The sequence below is a fragment of the Sciurus vulgaris genome (assembly GCF_902686455.1).
Source record: "Sciurus vulgaris genome assembly, chromosome: 5".
In the NCBI taxonomy this organism is placed as follows: domain Eukaryota; kingdom Metazoa; phylum Chordata; class Mammalia; order Rodentia; family Sciuridae; genus Sciurus; species Sciurus vulgaris.
In genome coordinates this window covers 126,516,406-126,532,241 of record NC_136465.1, presented here as the reverse complement: position 1 = coordinate 126,532,241, position 15,836 = coordinate 126,516,406, and the positions used below count along the sequence as shown (strand labels likewise).

At 39.2% G+C, this 15,836-nt stretch overlaps 1 protein-coding gene across 2 annotated transcripts in view; it reads left to right on the top strand.

The window, feature by feature from the left end:
• Positions 1 to 15,836, top strand: part of LOC306660935 (uncharacterized protein C12orf56) — a 91,955-nt gene that overhangs the window by 34,383 nt on the left and 41,736 nt on the right. For both annotated transcript variants that reach the window (XM_079139682.1, XM_079139681.1), the window contains exon 4: positions 14,199 to 14,607. In XM_079139682.1, the coding sequence (XP_078995808.1) occupies positions 14,199 to 14,607 (409 nt within the window). The remainder of the gene's footprint in view (positions 1 to 14,198; positions 14,608 to 15,836) is intronic.

The following is a 15,836-nucleotide window of genomic DNA, read 5'->3' as shown; positions in this document are numbered from 1 at the left end:
CTTACACTAGTATATATGGGAAAGAATTTGTACTGGTATTAGATCCTTCCTGCAGCTAGTGATCATTCTGGAATTTCCATAAAAGAGGATCTTTTGGGGTAACAATAGAGGGGATTAGGGAACTCATTTACTTAGACCTGTATGCTTATTTGAGGTGGCTCTTTTTCCTTCAGTGATCACAACTACATTGTTTTTATGTAGTGTAGATATTTATTTGTGGTGGTTCATTCTGGGGAGGACAATTGGAGATCCTAGGGAGTAAGAGGCACTAAAGACACCCCCTTTTGGCTTCTGATGTTGGGAGTCTGCTCATTTAGACCAGTTTTCCAAGTCTAGTGACTGTTAAGATAATCCTGAAGCTCAGAAAGGGCCCCAAATATCCCAAATTCGTGAATGCCTACTATTTTTCCTTTTACAAAAAGACAAAACCACACACTTTTAGAAACTTTCTTAACAATGTTAAGTATCTAAAAGAAGTTTAGTTTTGAGAAGTCAATTGAATATAAGAGCTCATTTTCCCCAAGTGCTCCTGCTGTTTGAGGTTAGATTGGTTATAGGAACTTGAATTTGCTTGTCAGTAAGCCAGAATCTGGGACACCCAGATCTTTCCTAAGTGGTGTTACTGCTCTGAGATTAGTCTACACTCTTAACACATGCTGACTGGGTCACATGAGGAGGCAGCCCAGGTCATCTGGAGTGGGGAAATAAAGCTGACCTGGATTAATGGCAAAAAGCCATGACTCCTTCAAGTCCAAATGATTGTGTTAACTAGCTACAAAGGTTTGGGAATTGCTGGCATGGATACTCTACAATGACATCGATTTTTTCTTGGATTGTTGAGACTTCTGAGTTCTATACCCATAATATATTTCTCATCCATCCTTTAAGTTCTCTTTTCCCACTTCAGATATCCTTGTATAGGCCATGATCATCTGTCACCTGCACAACTGAACACCTCTAACTACTCCTCTCTACTCCATTCTTGGTATCACCCCACCTTTGCCTGATTATCTGTTGTCTACCTGAAAGCCTAAGTGATCTTTGCATAATGTCCTTTCTTGCTTAAAACCTTTCAGTGGCATTCCATTGTAGAAAAAATAAAACATTTACCATCTAGATATCCCTGCAAGACTGGGCCTTGGCACACTGTACCAGCTTTACCTCTCACTTATCACAAAGGCTAGAGAACACCTCAAAGCTCTGTCCTTTCCCCTTGGCCCACTTTCTTATCCTTCATGTCTTAGCTTAAATGACCCCATGTCAGAGAGGTTTTGTGTAATATATATAGTATATTACTCTCTGACAAAAATGTACAGCTTTCTTTATGAGAGTTTATTTCATAGCACTTTTGAAAGCTACAGTTACATGTTTATTGTTGTCTGTCATTCCACTAGAAGGTAAACTCCATGAGGGTAGGAACTTATATACTGTTGTTCACTGATACATTTCTGGTGTTGGCCCAGTGCCTGGGATATAATAGATACTTACACTTAGTGAATGATCATGTTCTTTACAACCTGGCATTATATGGACTTTTGATCTGATAATGAGCCATGTTTTGAAGGGGTCAATGTAGTTTTACTTTTGTCCTCAAGCTTGTGATTTCTGAGCTTCTGGAGGAGGGCTCTGTCTAGTAATTGGGCACTTAGTGAAATTCTGAGCATGGATTTCATGACTGGAAGAGTTAAGGGAGAGGCAGTTTCAGTGACAGCCATTCATGTGCTTCCAATGGTCTTCACTGCATATTTTGACATATGCTTCCCAAAGTTTTCTAGAACACTGATATAGAGTCTCATTGTTTTCCTTCACTTTAGAAAAATAAACAGTTTCTAATGAATGGTTGCAATAGTTGTTTTAGGTTATCATGGACGTTAGAACTTTGTCGAAATTGGTAGAAATCTAGCTTGGGTTAAAAGGAAATTTATTGGAATTACTGGGGCAACTTCTGTAATTCAACATTCACTAAATAGGTAGATGACTCATAGAAAGATAAATAGGGAAATAGATGTACATGTAGGCCAATTTATCTGTCTATCTAATCTGACATATTCTAATTATTGGGTTTTATGTTCAATTTTAGATGAACAATGGTGAACAAAATCAGCAAAGTTTAGAAACCAAACCATGGTAATGCAGGAATGGTAAGAATGAAGCTGGCATTTAGGAGGCACAGCTGGAATTGGGTGCTGAATGCACAGAACTTGGTTTCTGTCTCTATTTCCTCTAATGTTTGTGTGTTAGCTTTGTTTTCTCTCACTGAATTTCTTGTCCTCCATGGGTCAGTAAAGTAAGTCACCACCTCTCATAAATTCTCCATAGCTCCATCTCCCATATAGGCCAACTCACATATTTCCTTTCCTCAAATTTTTAAAATCCTGGAGGAGGTTTCTAACTATCCAGATTGAACAAATGACTCACTGTTGTTAAAAAAAAAAATATCCACCACAGACAATATATCAGGGCCTTTCAAAAGATGGCAGCTTCTGTGTATCCCATGAGTGGAATGGAGGAGTAGTTGCCAAGTAAAGAGGGTGGGGAAGGGAGCTAGGTCTACTATCCTTTAGTTTTCTAGCACTGTCATCTCCATAATTAAACATTTGAATCAGAAGTCTAAACAAAGGGCAGGCTGAGATAGGAAATACTAATTAGAGGACCAAAGGATGCTAACATGTGCAGAGCTTTCAAACACCTCTTAGGTGTAAAGCTGCAGACCAAATTATAAGAAGCTGCGGGGTCATGAGAAGGATGCTGTTATCTTGGGACATGAGACTTAACATTAATATGATTACTTTTCGAGGTAATAATAAACACCAGGCCTCTAAACACCTAAGGGATAGAAAACAGACTTGTGAGCTCTGATGATAAGATTAGTATTTAGGTCTCTCTCTCTCTGTATTTAGGATAGTTCTCCATAAGCAGATAGCTCCATGTATTCATATGCATTTTACAAAAGAAAACACAAGTAGGTTTTTCATCAAAATTATTTTTTTAGGAGAAAATTATTCTTCTTAAGAATTCCCTAAAGCTGGGGTGGTGGCAGGGAAAAAAAAACAAATTCTCCAGTTCTTTAATAACTGAATCTCAGTTTTGTTGGGATGGTAATGTGCTCAGTTTAAAGCATTTGCTTTCCTAGACATCCTTGTTAGTGGAGATGGCCACGTGGGCAAGTTCTGGGCGATAGCTATAAGCTGAAAGTGGGTGAATTTCATATACATTACGTAGTTTACATTTTAAGGCTTACAATCCCAGATATACGCTCTAAATTTGTAAAGAGGCCATGTGACATATGATTTCATGTGATGTAGTAACAGCAATGTAAGTTTCTTATAGATGGCTCTATCACTGTTCACTTTGGACATGCATGTTTTGCCTTTCCCAGACAAACAAGGCATCCTGTCTCCTGTAGACATGGGTCTTACCTCCAGAAGTAGAGTAAATCAAACATTCCAAAAAACAAAAACCAAAAGAAAAAATCCCTCTGTCTTTTTTCTTATTATGTCCCTTGTATCTAAGTCAGTGCAGTAGGCATTACACATGTCTGTTTAATGGTGACTAGTGGAAATGCATGCAAGCTGATCCCTGTACTTGGTGTGTGCTGCGTACCACACACCATGGAGGATCCCTGTGTGAACATTGATTGGCACATCCTATCTCCTGCCCCAACATCACCTCAGGTAGCCTTGGTTCCTGCTGTGATGGCTTTCTGCCAAAGCACATTAGAGCATAGCCAGTCAGCCTGACCCTAAGATATCTGACTTCTTAGCACAAGTATCAGCTGTCTTCTCCGCTAACAGATGGTAAAGTGCTGTTCTGGAGGCCAGAAGTTTTATCTAGCTCAGCTACTTTCCTCTTTCCCAAGCCTTCATTGCAAGCAAATTCTGCTTTAACTGAGCAAACTTTAAAAAGCATGAAAGAATAAAATAACATAGGGCAGAAATCAATAAAATAAATAACAGTGGGAACATCAACATGAACAAGAAAAAAGATCAATACTTCATCTCCCTTTCTTCTTTGATAACCATAAGTTCTTTTTCTTTTTTTGAATCATTCCTAGTAATTGCAAATACCTTGGACAAGGATGGGGATTTTCTTTCTTTTCTTTATACCGCATTTCCATTATATTGTGGTAGTCAGTGAGCTGTGTGCAAAAATTCAGAAGACGAATCAGTAATCATTTAGTGAAGGGACCACTGCCAAGTATTCTCCAAGTAGTTAGATGGTATTTGCTTACACAGGAGCATGTTCATGACAGTTTTTTTAAACACCATTTTGAAGCTCAATGCTCTCTGTACACAGCATTGAGTAACTACATTATCTCTAGTATTATCTAAGAGAAATTGTCTTCTGATATGTCATTAGTAATTTAAAAATGGATTTTACATTTGATTCTAGATAGGATTGTTTTGTTTTTGTATTACAGGTTTATTGAATTCAGAAATAGGATTTACCTAGGATTCCTTTAAACAGTAATCTCCTTATGTAATTTAAGTAATTATCAAACAGTCACGTGTTCAGGGTAGGGAAACTTCAAAATGATTAGGGACAATAGCCAAATTTAAGCGAGACTAAATTAATTAGAAATAAAGCTGAAACATCTCAAAATATAGATTACTAAGTGATAGCATTCAATTTTTTTTTTTTTTTTTTTAGGCATGTGCTAGAGATCTTTTTATTTATTTATTTATTTATTTTTTATTGTAAACAAATGGGATACATGTTGTTTCTCTGTTTGTACATGGCGTAAAGGCATACCATTTGTGTAATCATAAATTTACATAATGTTGTTTGATTCATTCTGTTATTTTTTCCCTTCCCCCCACCCCTCCCACCCCTCTTTACCCTCTATACAGTACTTCCTTCCTCCATACTTGCCCCCCTCCCTAACCCTAACTCTAACCCTAACACTAACCCTTCCCTCCCCCCCATTATGTGTCATCCTCCACTTATTAGTGATATCATTCGTCCTTTGGCTTTTTGAGATTGGCTTATCTCACTTAGCATGATATTCTCCAATTTCATCCATTTGCCTGCAAATGCCATAATTTTATCATTCTTTATGGCTGAGTAATATTCCATTGTATATATATACCACAGTTTCTTTATCCACTCATCAATTGAAGGGCATCTAGGTTGGTTCCACAGTCTGGCTATTGTGAATTGAGCAGCTATGAACATTGATGTGGCTGTGTCTCTGTAGTATGCTGATTTTAAGTCCTTTGGGTATAGGCCAAGGAGTGGGATAGCTGGGTCAAATGGAGTGTCCATTCCAAGTTTTCTAAGGAATCTCCACACTGCTTTCCAGAGTGGCTGCACTAATTTGCAGCCCCACCAGCAATGTATGAGTGTACCTTTCTCCCCACATCCTCGCCAACACCTGTTGTTGCTTGTATTCTTGATAATCGCCATTCTAATTGGGGTGAGATGGAATCTTAGGGTGGTTTTGATTTGCATTTCTCTTATTACTAGAGATGTTGAACATTTTTCCATATGTTTGTTGATTGCTTGTAGATCTTCTTCTGTGAAGTGTCTATTCATTTCCTTAGCCCATTTGTCGACTGGATTATTTGAATTCTTGGAGTAAAGTTTTTTGAGTTCTTTATAGATTCTGGAGATTAGTGCTCTATCTGAAGTATGATTGGCAAAGATATTCTCCCACTCTGTAGGCTCTTTCTTCGCATTGCTGATAGTTTCCTTTGCTGAGAGAAAGCTTTTTAGTTTGAATCTATCCCAGTGGTTGATTCTAGCTTTTATTTCTTGTGCTATGGGAGTCCTGTTAAGGAAGTCTGATCCTAGACCAACAAGGTGAAGATTTGGACCTACTTTTTCTTCTATAATCTGCAGGGTCTCTGGTCTGATTCCGAGGTCCTTAATCCATTTTGAGTTTAGTTTCGTGCATGGTGAGAGATATGGGTTTAGTTTCATTCTGTTGCGTATGGATTTCCAATTCTCCCAGCACCATTTGTTGAAGAGGCTATCTTTTCTCCATTGCATATTTTTGGCACCTTTGTCTAGTATGAGAAAATTGTATTTATTTGGGTTTGTGTCCGTGTCCTCTATTCTATACCATTGATCTACCTTTCTATTTTGGTACCAATACCATGCCGTTTTTGTTACTATTGCTTTGTAGTAGAGTTGAAGATCTGGTATTGCAATACCCCCTGTTTCACTATTCCTGCTAAGTATTGCTTTAGCTATTCTGGGTTTCTTATTCTTCCAGATGAATTTCATAATTGCTTGCTCTATTTCTGTAAGGTACATCATTGGGATTTTAATTGGAATTGCATTGAATCTGTATAGCACTTTAGGTAGTATGGCCATTTTGACAATATTAATTCTTCCTATCCAAGAACATGGAAGATCTTTCCATCTTCTAAGGTGTTCTTTAATTTCTTTCTTTAGTGTTGTATAGTTCTCATTGTAGAGGTCTTTCACCTCTTTTGTGAGATTGATTCCCAAGTATTTTATTTTTTTCGAGGCTATTGTGAATGGGGTAGTTTTCCTAGTTTCTCTCTCTGAAGATTCATCACTTATGTATAAAAATGCGTTGGATTTATGGGCATTGATCTTGTAACCTGCTACTTTACTGAATTCACTTCTGAGTTCTAAGAGTTTTCTGGTGGAATTTCCAGGTTCCTCTAAATATATAATCATGTCATCAGCGAACAGGGATAGTTTGAGTTCTTCTTTCCCAATTCGTATCCCTTTAATTTCTTTGGTTTGTCTAATTGCTCTGGCCAGAGTCTCAAGAACGATGTTGAATAGAAGTGGTGAAAGAGGGCATCCCTGCCTTGTTCCAGTTTTTAGGGGGAATGCTTTCAGTTTTTCACCATTTAGAATGATGTTAGCCATGGGCTTAGCATAAATGGCCTTTACAATGTTAAGGAATGTTCCCACTATCCCTATTTTTTCTAGTGTTTTGAGCATGAAGGGGTGCTGTATTTTATCAAATGCTTTTTCTGCATCGATTGAAATAATCATGTGATTCTTGACTTTAAGTCTATTAATGTGGTGAATGACATTTATTGATTTCCTGATGTTGAACCAACCTTGCATCCCTGGGATGAAACCAACTTGATCATGGTGCACTATCTTTTTAATATGTTTTTGTATGCGATTTGCTAAAATTTTGTTGAGAATTTTTGCATCGATGTTCATTAAGGATATTGGTCTGAAATTTTCTTTCCTTGATGAGTCTCTGTCTGGTTTAGGTATCAGGGTGATATTGGCTTCATAGAATGAGTTTGGGAGGGTTCCCTCCTCTTCTATTTTATGGAATACTTTGAGAAGTATTGGAATGAGCTCTTCTTTAAAGGTTTTGTAGAACTCGGCTGAGAACCCATCTGGTCCCGAACTTTTCTTTGTTGGTAGGCTTTTGATGACTTCTTCAATTTCAGTACTTGAAATTGGTCTATTTAAATAGTTTATGTCCTCCTCGTTCAGTTTAGGCAATTCATATGTCTCTAGAAACCTGTTGATGCCTTCAAAATTTTCTATTTTGTTGGAGTATAGATTTTCAAAATAGCTTATAATTATGTTTTGTATTTCAATCCTGTCTGTTGTGATATTTCCTTGTTCATTCCGAATTTTAGTGATTTGGGTTTTCTCTCGTCTTCTCTTTGTTAGTGTGGCTAAAGGTTTATCAATTTTGTTTATTTTTTCGAAGAACCAACTATTTATTTTGTCAATTTTTTGTATTGTTTCTTTTGTTTCAATTTCATTGATTTCAGCTCTGAGTTTAACTATTTCCTGTCTTCTACTACTTTTGGTGCTGTTCTGTTCTTCTTTTTCTAGGGCTTTGAGCTGTAGTGTTAGGTCATTTATTTGTTGAGTTTTACTTCTTTTATTAAATGCGCTCCATGAAATAAATTTCCCTCTAAGTACTGCTTTCATAGTGTCCCAGAGATTTTGATATGATGTTTCTTTGTTCTCATTTACCTCTAAGAATTTTTTAATTTCCTTCCTAATATCTTCTGTTATCCATTCATCATATAATAGCATATTGTTTAATCTCCAGATGTTGGAATAGTTTCTGTGTTTTACTCTTTCATTTATTTCTAACTTCAATCCATTATGATCTGATAGAATACATGGTAGTGTCTCTATCTTCTTGTATTTGCTAACATTAGCTTTGTGGCATAATATATGGTCTATTTTAGAGAAGGATCCATGTGCTGCTGAGAAGAAAGTGTATTCGCTCTTGGTTGGATGGTATATTCTATAAATGTCCGTTAAGTCTAAATTATTGATTGTGTTATTGAGATCTATGGTTTCTTTGTTCAATTTTTGTCTGGAAGATCTGTCCAGTGGTGAGAGAGGCGTGTTAAAATCACCTAGTATTATTGTGTTATGGTCTATTTGGTTTCTGAAATTGAGAAGGATTTGTTTGCCATACATGGATGAGCCACTGTTTGGGGCATAGATGTTTATGATTGTTATATCTTGCTGATTTATGCTTCCCTTAAGCAGTATGAAATGACCTTCTTTATCCCTTCTGACTAACTTTGGCTTGAAGTCCACATTATCTGAAATGAGGATAGATACTCCAGCTTTTTTGCTGAGTCCATGTGCATGGTATGTTTTTCCCCATCCTTTCACCTTTAGTCTATGGGTATCTTTTTCTATGAGGTGAGTCTCTTGCAGGCAACATATTGTTGGATCTTTCTTTTTAATCCAATCTGCCAGTCTATGTCTTTTGATTGATGAATTCAGGCCATTAACATTCAGGGTTATTATAGAGATATGATTTGGTTTCCCGGTCATTTGGTTCATTTTTTAAATTTTATTTATTTATTTGTTTGACACAACTTGTTTCCTCCTTTATTTGACAATTCCTTTAGGATAATTCCTCCCTTTGCTGATTTGCTTCTTTGTTTTTCATCTCTTCCTCATGGAATATTTTGCTGAGAATGTTCTGTAATGCGGGCTTTCTTTTTGTAAATTCTTTTAGCTTTTGTTTATCATGGAAGGATTTTATTTCATCGTCAAATTTGAAGGTAAGTTTTGCTGGGTATAAGATTCTTGGTTGGCATCCATTTTCTTTCAGAGCTTGAAAAATGTTGTTCCAGGCCCTTCTAGCTTTTAGGGTCTGGATTGAAAAATCTGCTGATATCCGTATTGGTTTCCCCCTGAATGTAATTTGGTTCTTTTCTCTCACAGCCTTTAAAATTCTGTCTTTATTTTGTATGTTCGGTATTTTCATTATAATGTGCCTTGGTGTGGGTCTGTTGTAATTTTGTGTATTTGGAGTCCTATTAGCCTCTTGAACTTGATTTTCCATTTCATTCTTCAGATTTGGGAAATTTTCTGATATTATTTCATTGAATAGGTTGTTCATTCCTTTGGCTTGTTTCTCTAGGCCTTCCTCAATCCCAATAATTCTTAAATTTGGCCTTTTCATGATATCCCATAGTTCTTGTAGATTCTGTTCATGATTTCTTACCATCTTCTCTGTTTGTTCAACTTTGTTTTCAAGGTTAGATATTTTGTCTTCAATGTCTGAGATTCTGTCTTCCAGGTGTTCTGTCCTATTGGATATGCTTTCTATGGAGTTCTTAATTTGGTTTATTGTTTCCTTCATGTCAAGGATTTCTGTTTGGTTTTTTTTCAATATCTCCAACTCTTTATTGAAATGCTCTTTTGCTTCCTGTATTTGCTCTTTTAACTGTCGATTGGTGCGATCAATCAATGCTTGCATTTGCTCTTTCATCTCATCATTCAGTGCGTGCATTTGCTCTTTCATCTCATCGTTTGCTTCTCTGATCATTTTAATTATGTACATTCTGAACTCCTTTTCTGTCATTTCTTCTGCCATGCTGTCACTGGGTTTTATTGATGTAACATCTAGATTTGTTTGCAGCATTTTCTTTCCTTGTTTTCTCATATTGTTCAGGTATCAGAGGACCGCTGAGATATTGCAGATTTCCTCTATTGACTTACAATGTCCCTGAAGATTTCTATATATATCCCCCCTTAGCCTTCAGTAGGCTGAAGTCTTGGAGGAAGTTGATAATGCGGTGCTCCACAAGGAAGCTGCCTCTCTAGGAGTGGTGGCCTTCAGGTGGGGTATAATCCCTGCTAGTGGGCAGAGGTGCCTCCACTTGTTGACCAATGGACATCCAAAGGGGACCTAGGCTGTGGGCTGAGGCAAGGCCTGTTTGGGCCTGAGTCTCTGGTTTTACCGTCCTTGTGGGGAAACCTCACCCAGCAGGGAAGACTCACCCGGTGGGGAGGTCTCGCTGGTCAGTTCCCTCCTAGAGGTTCCCCTCAATTTACAGCTACCACCTGGGCTGGGCTGCCTTCCTCTGCAAAGTTCCCAGGGGCCCAGCCCTACCTCCTGGGCCTGGGAGCCTCACCCTTTACAGATGACTCTCCTTAGGCTGCCCTTCCTCAGAGAATCTGCCCACAGGCCTGGAACCTTCGCTCCGCCCTAAGCCTGTCTCTGTGCGGCTCTTCCACCAAGAAGCCTCCTAGATCCTGGGACCCTGCTCTGCACCTAATCGCCTGGCTATGCGGCCCCTCCTCTGAGCAGCCACCTGGGGCCCTGTACAATCGCTCTGAATCCCAGAGACCCGCCACACGCCTCTTCCTCCAGACAGCCGCCCAGTATTCCGGTGCGGTCACTAGGAGTCCAAGAAACTCACTGCGTGCCTCCACCTCCACGAACCACCCGTAGCCCTGGGCAATCAATCACTCCGAGTCGAAGTGACCCTCCCCGTTCCTCCTCCTTCTCTAGATAACCCCCCAAGTGTTCAGGAGCGGTCGCTCTGAGTGGCTCTGAGTCCACGTGACCCGCAGCACAGGTCCTCTGGGCAACCGCCCGGAGCTCTGGTGCGGCCACTCAAGACCAAGCGTCCCACCACGCTTCTCCTCCAGGCAGCCCCCCTGTGTTCAGGAGCTGTCACTTTAAGTCCAAACAACTCACCACTCGCCTTCTCCTCTGAGCAGCCGCCTGGAGCGCTAATGCAGTCACTGCGAGTCCACACGCCCCGCCGCGCTCCTCTTCCTCCTCCTCCTACTCCTCTGGGTAGGCCCCGGGGTTCAGAAGTGGTCTGAGTCCAAACAGCTCTCCACGCAGCCCCTTCTCTGGCAACCGCCTGTAGCTCTGGTGTAGTCACCCGAATCCAAGCGGCCGCGCTCCTCTTCCTCCTCCTCATCCTCAGGGCAGGCCCCGGTGTTCAGAAGCGTCGTTCTGAGTCCAAACAGCTCGCCGCGCGGCTTCTCTTCTGGCAACCGCCTGTAGCTCTGGTGCAGTCACTCCGAATCCAAGTGGCCACGCTCCTCCTCCTCCTCAGGGCAGGCCCCGGTGTTCTGAGTCCACACAGCTCTCCTCGCCACTCTTCCCCTGGGCAGCCGCCGGAGCCCCAGTGGTTGCTCCGAGTCCCAGCGCTGTGCCGAGCGGCCTCCTTTACGGCGCTCCCAGCTGTCCGAGTTCACTGCTCCAGCGGAGGGAGGGGCGTCTCGCCGGCAGTTCTACTTCACAGTTTCCTGCGTTCCGGGACCACCGTCCCATCCGGGTTGCCTCCCCAGGGGGTGAGAGTCACCCGGCTGCTTTGAGTTGGTCCCAAGCGTCTCAGTATCTCCTCTTTTGAATCCTGAGTCCTGGAGCAACATGAAATGCAGCCACCCTCTAGGCCGCCATCTTGAAACCCCCAGCATTCAATTTTTAAAACTGACTTAAATGCAACTTTACATGAAATTACAACATGCGTCAGATTTAGTTACATTTGGCACATAAAAAGTCATGTAAATATATGTTGAAAATAAGATTTAGCGCAACCCCTATCAGGTCCCCTCTTGTCCTGTGGGAGCTCTGTCTCTTTTCTTCTCACTTGGATAAATCCTACTCTTTAAAAAAAAAAAATTTTTTTTTCAGAGCATTTGGAAATATCACAGCATTTTTCAAATCCTCTTATTTTCAAAGGTAATTCTTACCTTGTAGATTACAAGAGTTAATTAAGCAGTTTATAAATTTTACCAAGTTAAAACCAAGAATTATATCAGTAGGACTTGGGTTATAGCTCACTGGTAGACTGCTTGTCTAGCATGCTCTAGGCCCTGGGTATAATCCCTTCATTGCAAAAAAAAAAAAAAAAAAAAAAAAAAAGAAGGGGGGGAGAAAAAGAAAAGAAAAATATGCATTACTATAAAGAGATATGAAATATGTATCATTCATTCATTCCTAAGCTAAATATAGTCATTGTCTCAGACAGTTTGGGCTGCTATAACAAGTATCATAGATGGAGTGGCTTATAAATATCAGAAATTCATTTTTCACAGTTCCAAGTCTGAGATCAGGGTGCCAACATGGTACGGGCCCTCTGGGTTGCAGATTGACAACTTCTTGTTTCCATCACCTGATGGAAAGAGCTAAAAAAGGTCTCTGGGTCTCTTTTATAAAGACACTAATTCCATTTATGAGGGATTTACTTTCACAGTCACTTCCCAAAGGCCCTACCTATAAGTATTATCAAATTGAAGATTAGATTTTCAGCATATGAATGTGGTGGTGGAGGGGGGGACATAATAAAATTTCAATCTCCAACATTCCTTTATTCAAAAATGCTAGTGTGAGCATCTTATATTCTTAGACACTTAAATAACACTGTTATCTAATATTAGAATCCTATCAAGAGAACAGGGTAATGCACGACACTTACTGAACAGCATTCAGGGGTTGTGTATCCCATATAGTAGTTTGTCCATTGCATACTTAAAATCTTGTTATGCCATGTCCCACTCTGCAGGGCAACTCTTCCTTTCAGACCCTATTCTGGGAACACAATGCCATATACATATTCTTAAGCCTGAGTTTGGCAAGGGGTGGTTTTAAGGGGGATGGATGGGAGACCTGGGATGACTACTCTGTGTGTGTGTGTGTGTGCGCACGTGTGTGTGCAGGGTCAGTGGGGAAGGGAGCTTAGATTAGAAATGAGCTCAGTCAATAGCACTGTATAGACAATGAATGAATTTTAGAACTAGTGAATGAATTAAAAACTAATAAAAAGAAAGTGGCTTTCCACTTTCTTGCAGGTTCCAATCTTAGGGAGACATAGATACCTTAATATAAAAAGATAAACCATCAACTGAAGACAATATAGGGTGATATTAACAGCTAGCACTTGTCTCCAGTGTCACAAACACATTAAGTGTATTTTCTTATTAAATCCTCACAGAAGCCCTAGGGGATTATTGCTATTTTTCCTATTTTAAAACTAGGAAATTGAGGCTTAGGTCAACTGTGGTGTCAAAAGACAATTACCAAAAAATCAGTTTAAAGATCTAATTGGTTTTATTTGTGATTCTATAATCAGTCAGCACCTCATTCTATAAAGTAGGATGAGTATTCTGATGATCTGAGTGGAGGAGGTTGGCTTTATAGACAGAAAAGGGCTAAGAAAGCAGAAACAGAACAAAAAGGGTCAAAGCAGAGGGGATTGCCTCTTCATGCTGAATCAGGTGGAGTTTGAGTATGTGACACTCAGCACAAGTGACTCCATTGTGGTATCTGACCTGCAGGGGCCTAGTGTAGGAGGCTAGTCCAAAACAATGGCCTTCCTTAAACTTTGTTTAACAAAGGACACAGAACCACTGGGTAGCAGATCCGGGTTGAAATACAAGTCCCTGTCTTCTCCAACTACTTTGTGCTGCGTAGCAGGGGAAGGTTGTGGTGAGGTGGAGAGCATGGAGAACTTGAAGGGATGGGACACAGCACTGATGCTGAAAAAAGGGCTGATGCGATTGAGATGATTCTGGAAAAATCAGAAGAGTGTGTGAATTAATGAAAACAGCATTAAAAATTATATCTATATTTGAATAGTTTTTTCTTATGGGATCTTCAGAATGTACGACAAAATGGCAATCAGGTTAAAAACCAGAATGAAAAAGTCCTTTCAGTGAAAATACTGGGGCTCCACAAAGGGTAGGCACAATGCTTTCAATTGAAAAAGCGCTCCTTTATAATTCATTTGGTAGAGTTTAGTTTCCAAAAATAGGAAAGTATAAAAGGAATTTTATGCTATATTTCTTGTAGTCAGTGGGAAATAGCAAGTGAGGTCAAATCACTCCCTTCTCTTACCAAGCATTCCATTTATGTGAAAATAGATGCTTTCCCAATCTTAGTTTCAATTGCCCATCAGGCTCTTTTTGTTCCTTAGTGTTAAATTCTGAATGTCATATTTAACACTAAATTCTACTCACAGGTACCATCAAGAGAGCAGCACACCATCCAAGGACTCAACTCTGTGTTCACCTTCAGACCTCAAGAAGCCATCCTTTCATGGCCAAGGTGCCTTTCGACCCTTACCTATACCCCCCAGGAGGACCTGTCAGTCCACACCAGCTACTGGCAAGGCTGTTGGCTTGACATCTTGCACAACAAATATAAAAGAATTCCAGGGACTTCCAGATCACAAAAACTCTTCAAGTGAATTCCTTTTCAAGTGCCTTAGGAACAAAAATGAGTTTCATTCAGGAAATTCCCTCCTAGGTTCCCATTTACAGAGCAATTCAAACCTAGAGAAAAAGGAGTTGGAACTTCATTTGTATGTTATTTCCACAACCTCATCAATATTTCTGCACTTAAAAAGTTCATGGAACAATTACATCATAGTAAGTATCCTCATAAGTTAACCTTGACCTATTTATTTATTTATTTGCACAAACATGCCTTTGTGACTCTACTTCCCTGTTTTGGAAATTTAGCCCAGGACTTTAATAATATTGTGAAAGACAAATGCACTGGAAAAACCAGGTGTGGTGTTGCACATCTGTAATCCCAGTGACTTGAGTAGCTGAGGCAGGAGATTGCAAATTCAAGGCCAGTCTGAGCAATTTAGCAGTAGCTCAGTGGTAGAACTCCCCTGGGTTTAGCCCCAAACACCCCCAAAAATATACTGGACATTGAAGGAGATGATTTTATTTAGACTATTGCACAGGGAGAAGTGCTCATTAATGAGGAAAGACTTGAAGAAAAGAAGAACCTGGAATTTTGTAGAGGTAGGTAAGTAAGACAGTCATCAATGAGTCTTACCAGGTAGCCTTTTGCAGTTAGTTGGGGTGACACGAACCTTAGATAAAATTCAACACTGTTGCTATGTTTCTTTATTTATTTTCTGCACTATTGAAAATAGGTAACAGGAATCATTGTTATAGAACCAAATAATTTTTTCTAGAAATTCTTAGTCTAAGACCTATTTTATATACCAGGAAACTGAAGCACAAAAATTTTAAGTGACTTACTCAAGATTATAAAGTAACTTTAGGGGAAGAATCAGAACTCCCACTTGGGGATCTTTTTTTAACATCTGGATTAGTTTAAGAAAATAAGCAACTGATTTAAAAAATGTGATACTTTTAAGTTATCTTTGGTAGTAATTTTTATTATTGATCTTCCAACAATATTAGTAAGTATAAGAAGCTGTTTTATTCGGAAAAACTATGAAGCAAGGGTTTTATAAAAGACTAAAAATTGTGAAAACTTCAAGATAACTAGTTTTTTGTTCCTCATAGCAAAATTCAGAAGACAAAATATTTAAAATTCTCCTCTAAATTTTTAAACAGCTTTGTCCAAATTAAAAATATAAACAAATCACAAATAGAGTAAAACCTGGTCTATTAAAAGAACTCTATATTCTAATAGGAAAATCAATTTAATTGACTTTTTAAAATATTCGTATAAGTATTTAAAAATAACTGTTCGTGCTTCACTGAATTAACTAACTTCTGGTTTCATTACTACTTTTTAACTCTGTAGCAGAGGCATAGTTGGGACAAGTCTGACCAACTCATACCTATAAAGCTATGTATAACCCTTCCAATAATAAATGCAATAACAATTA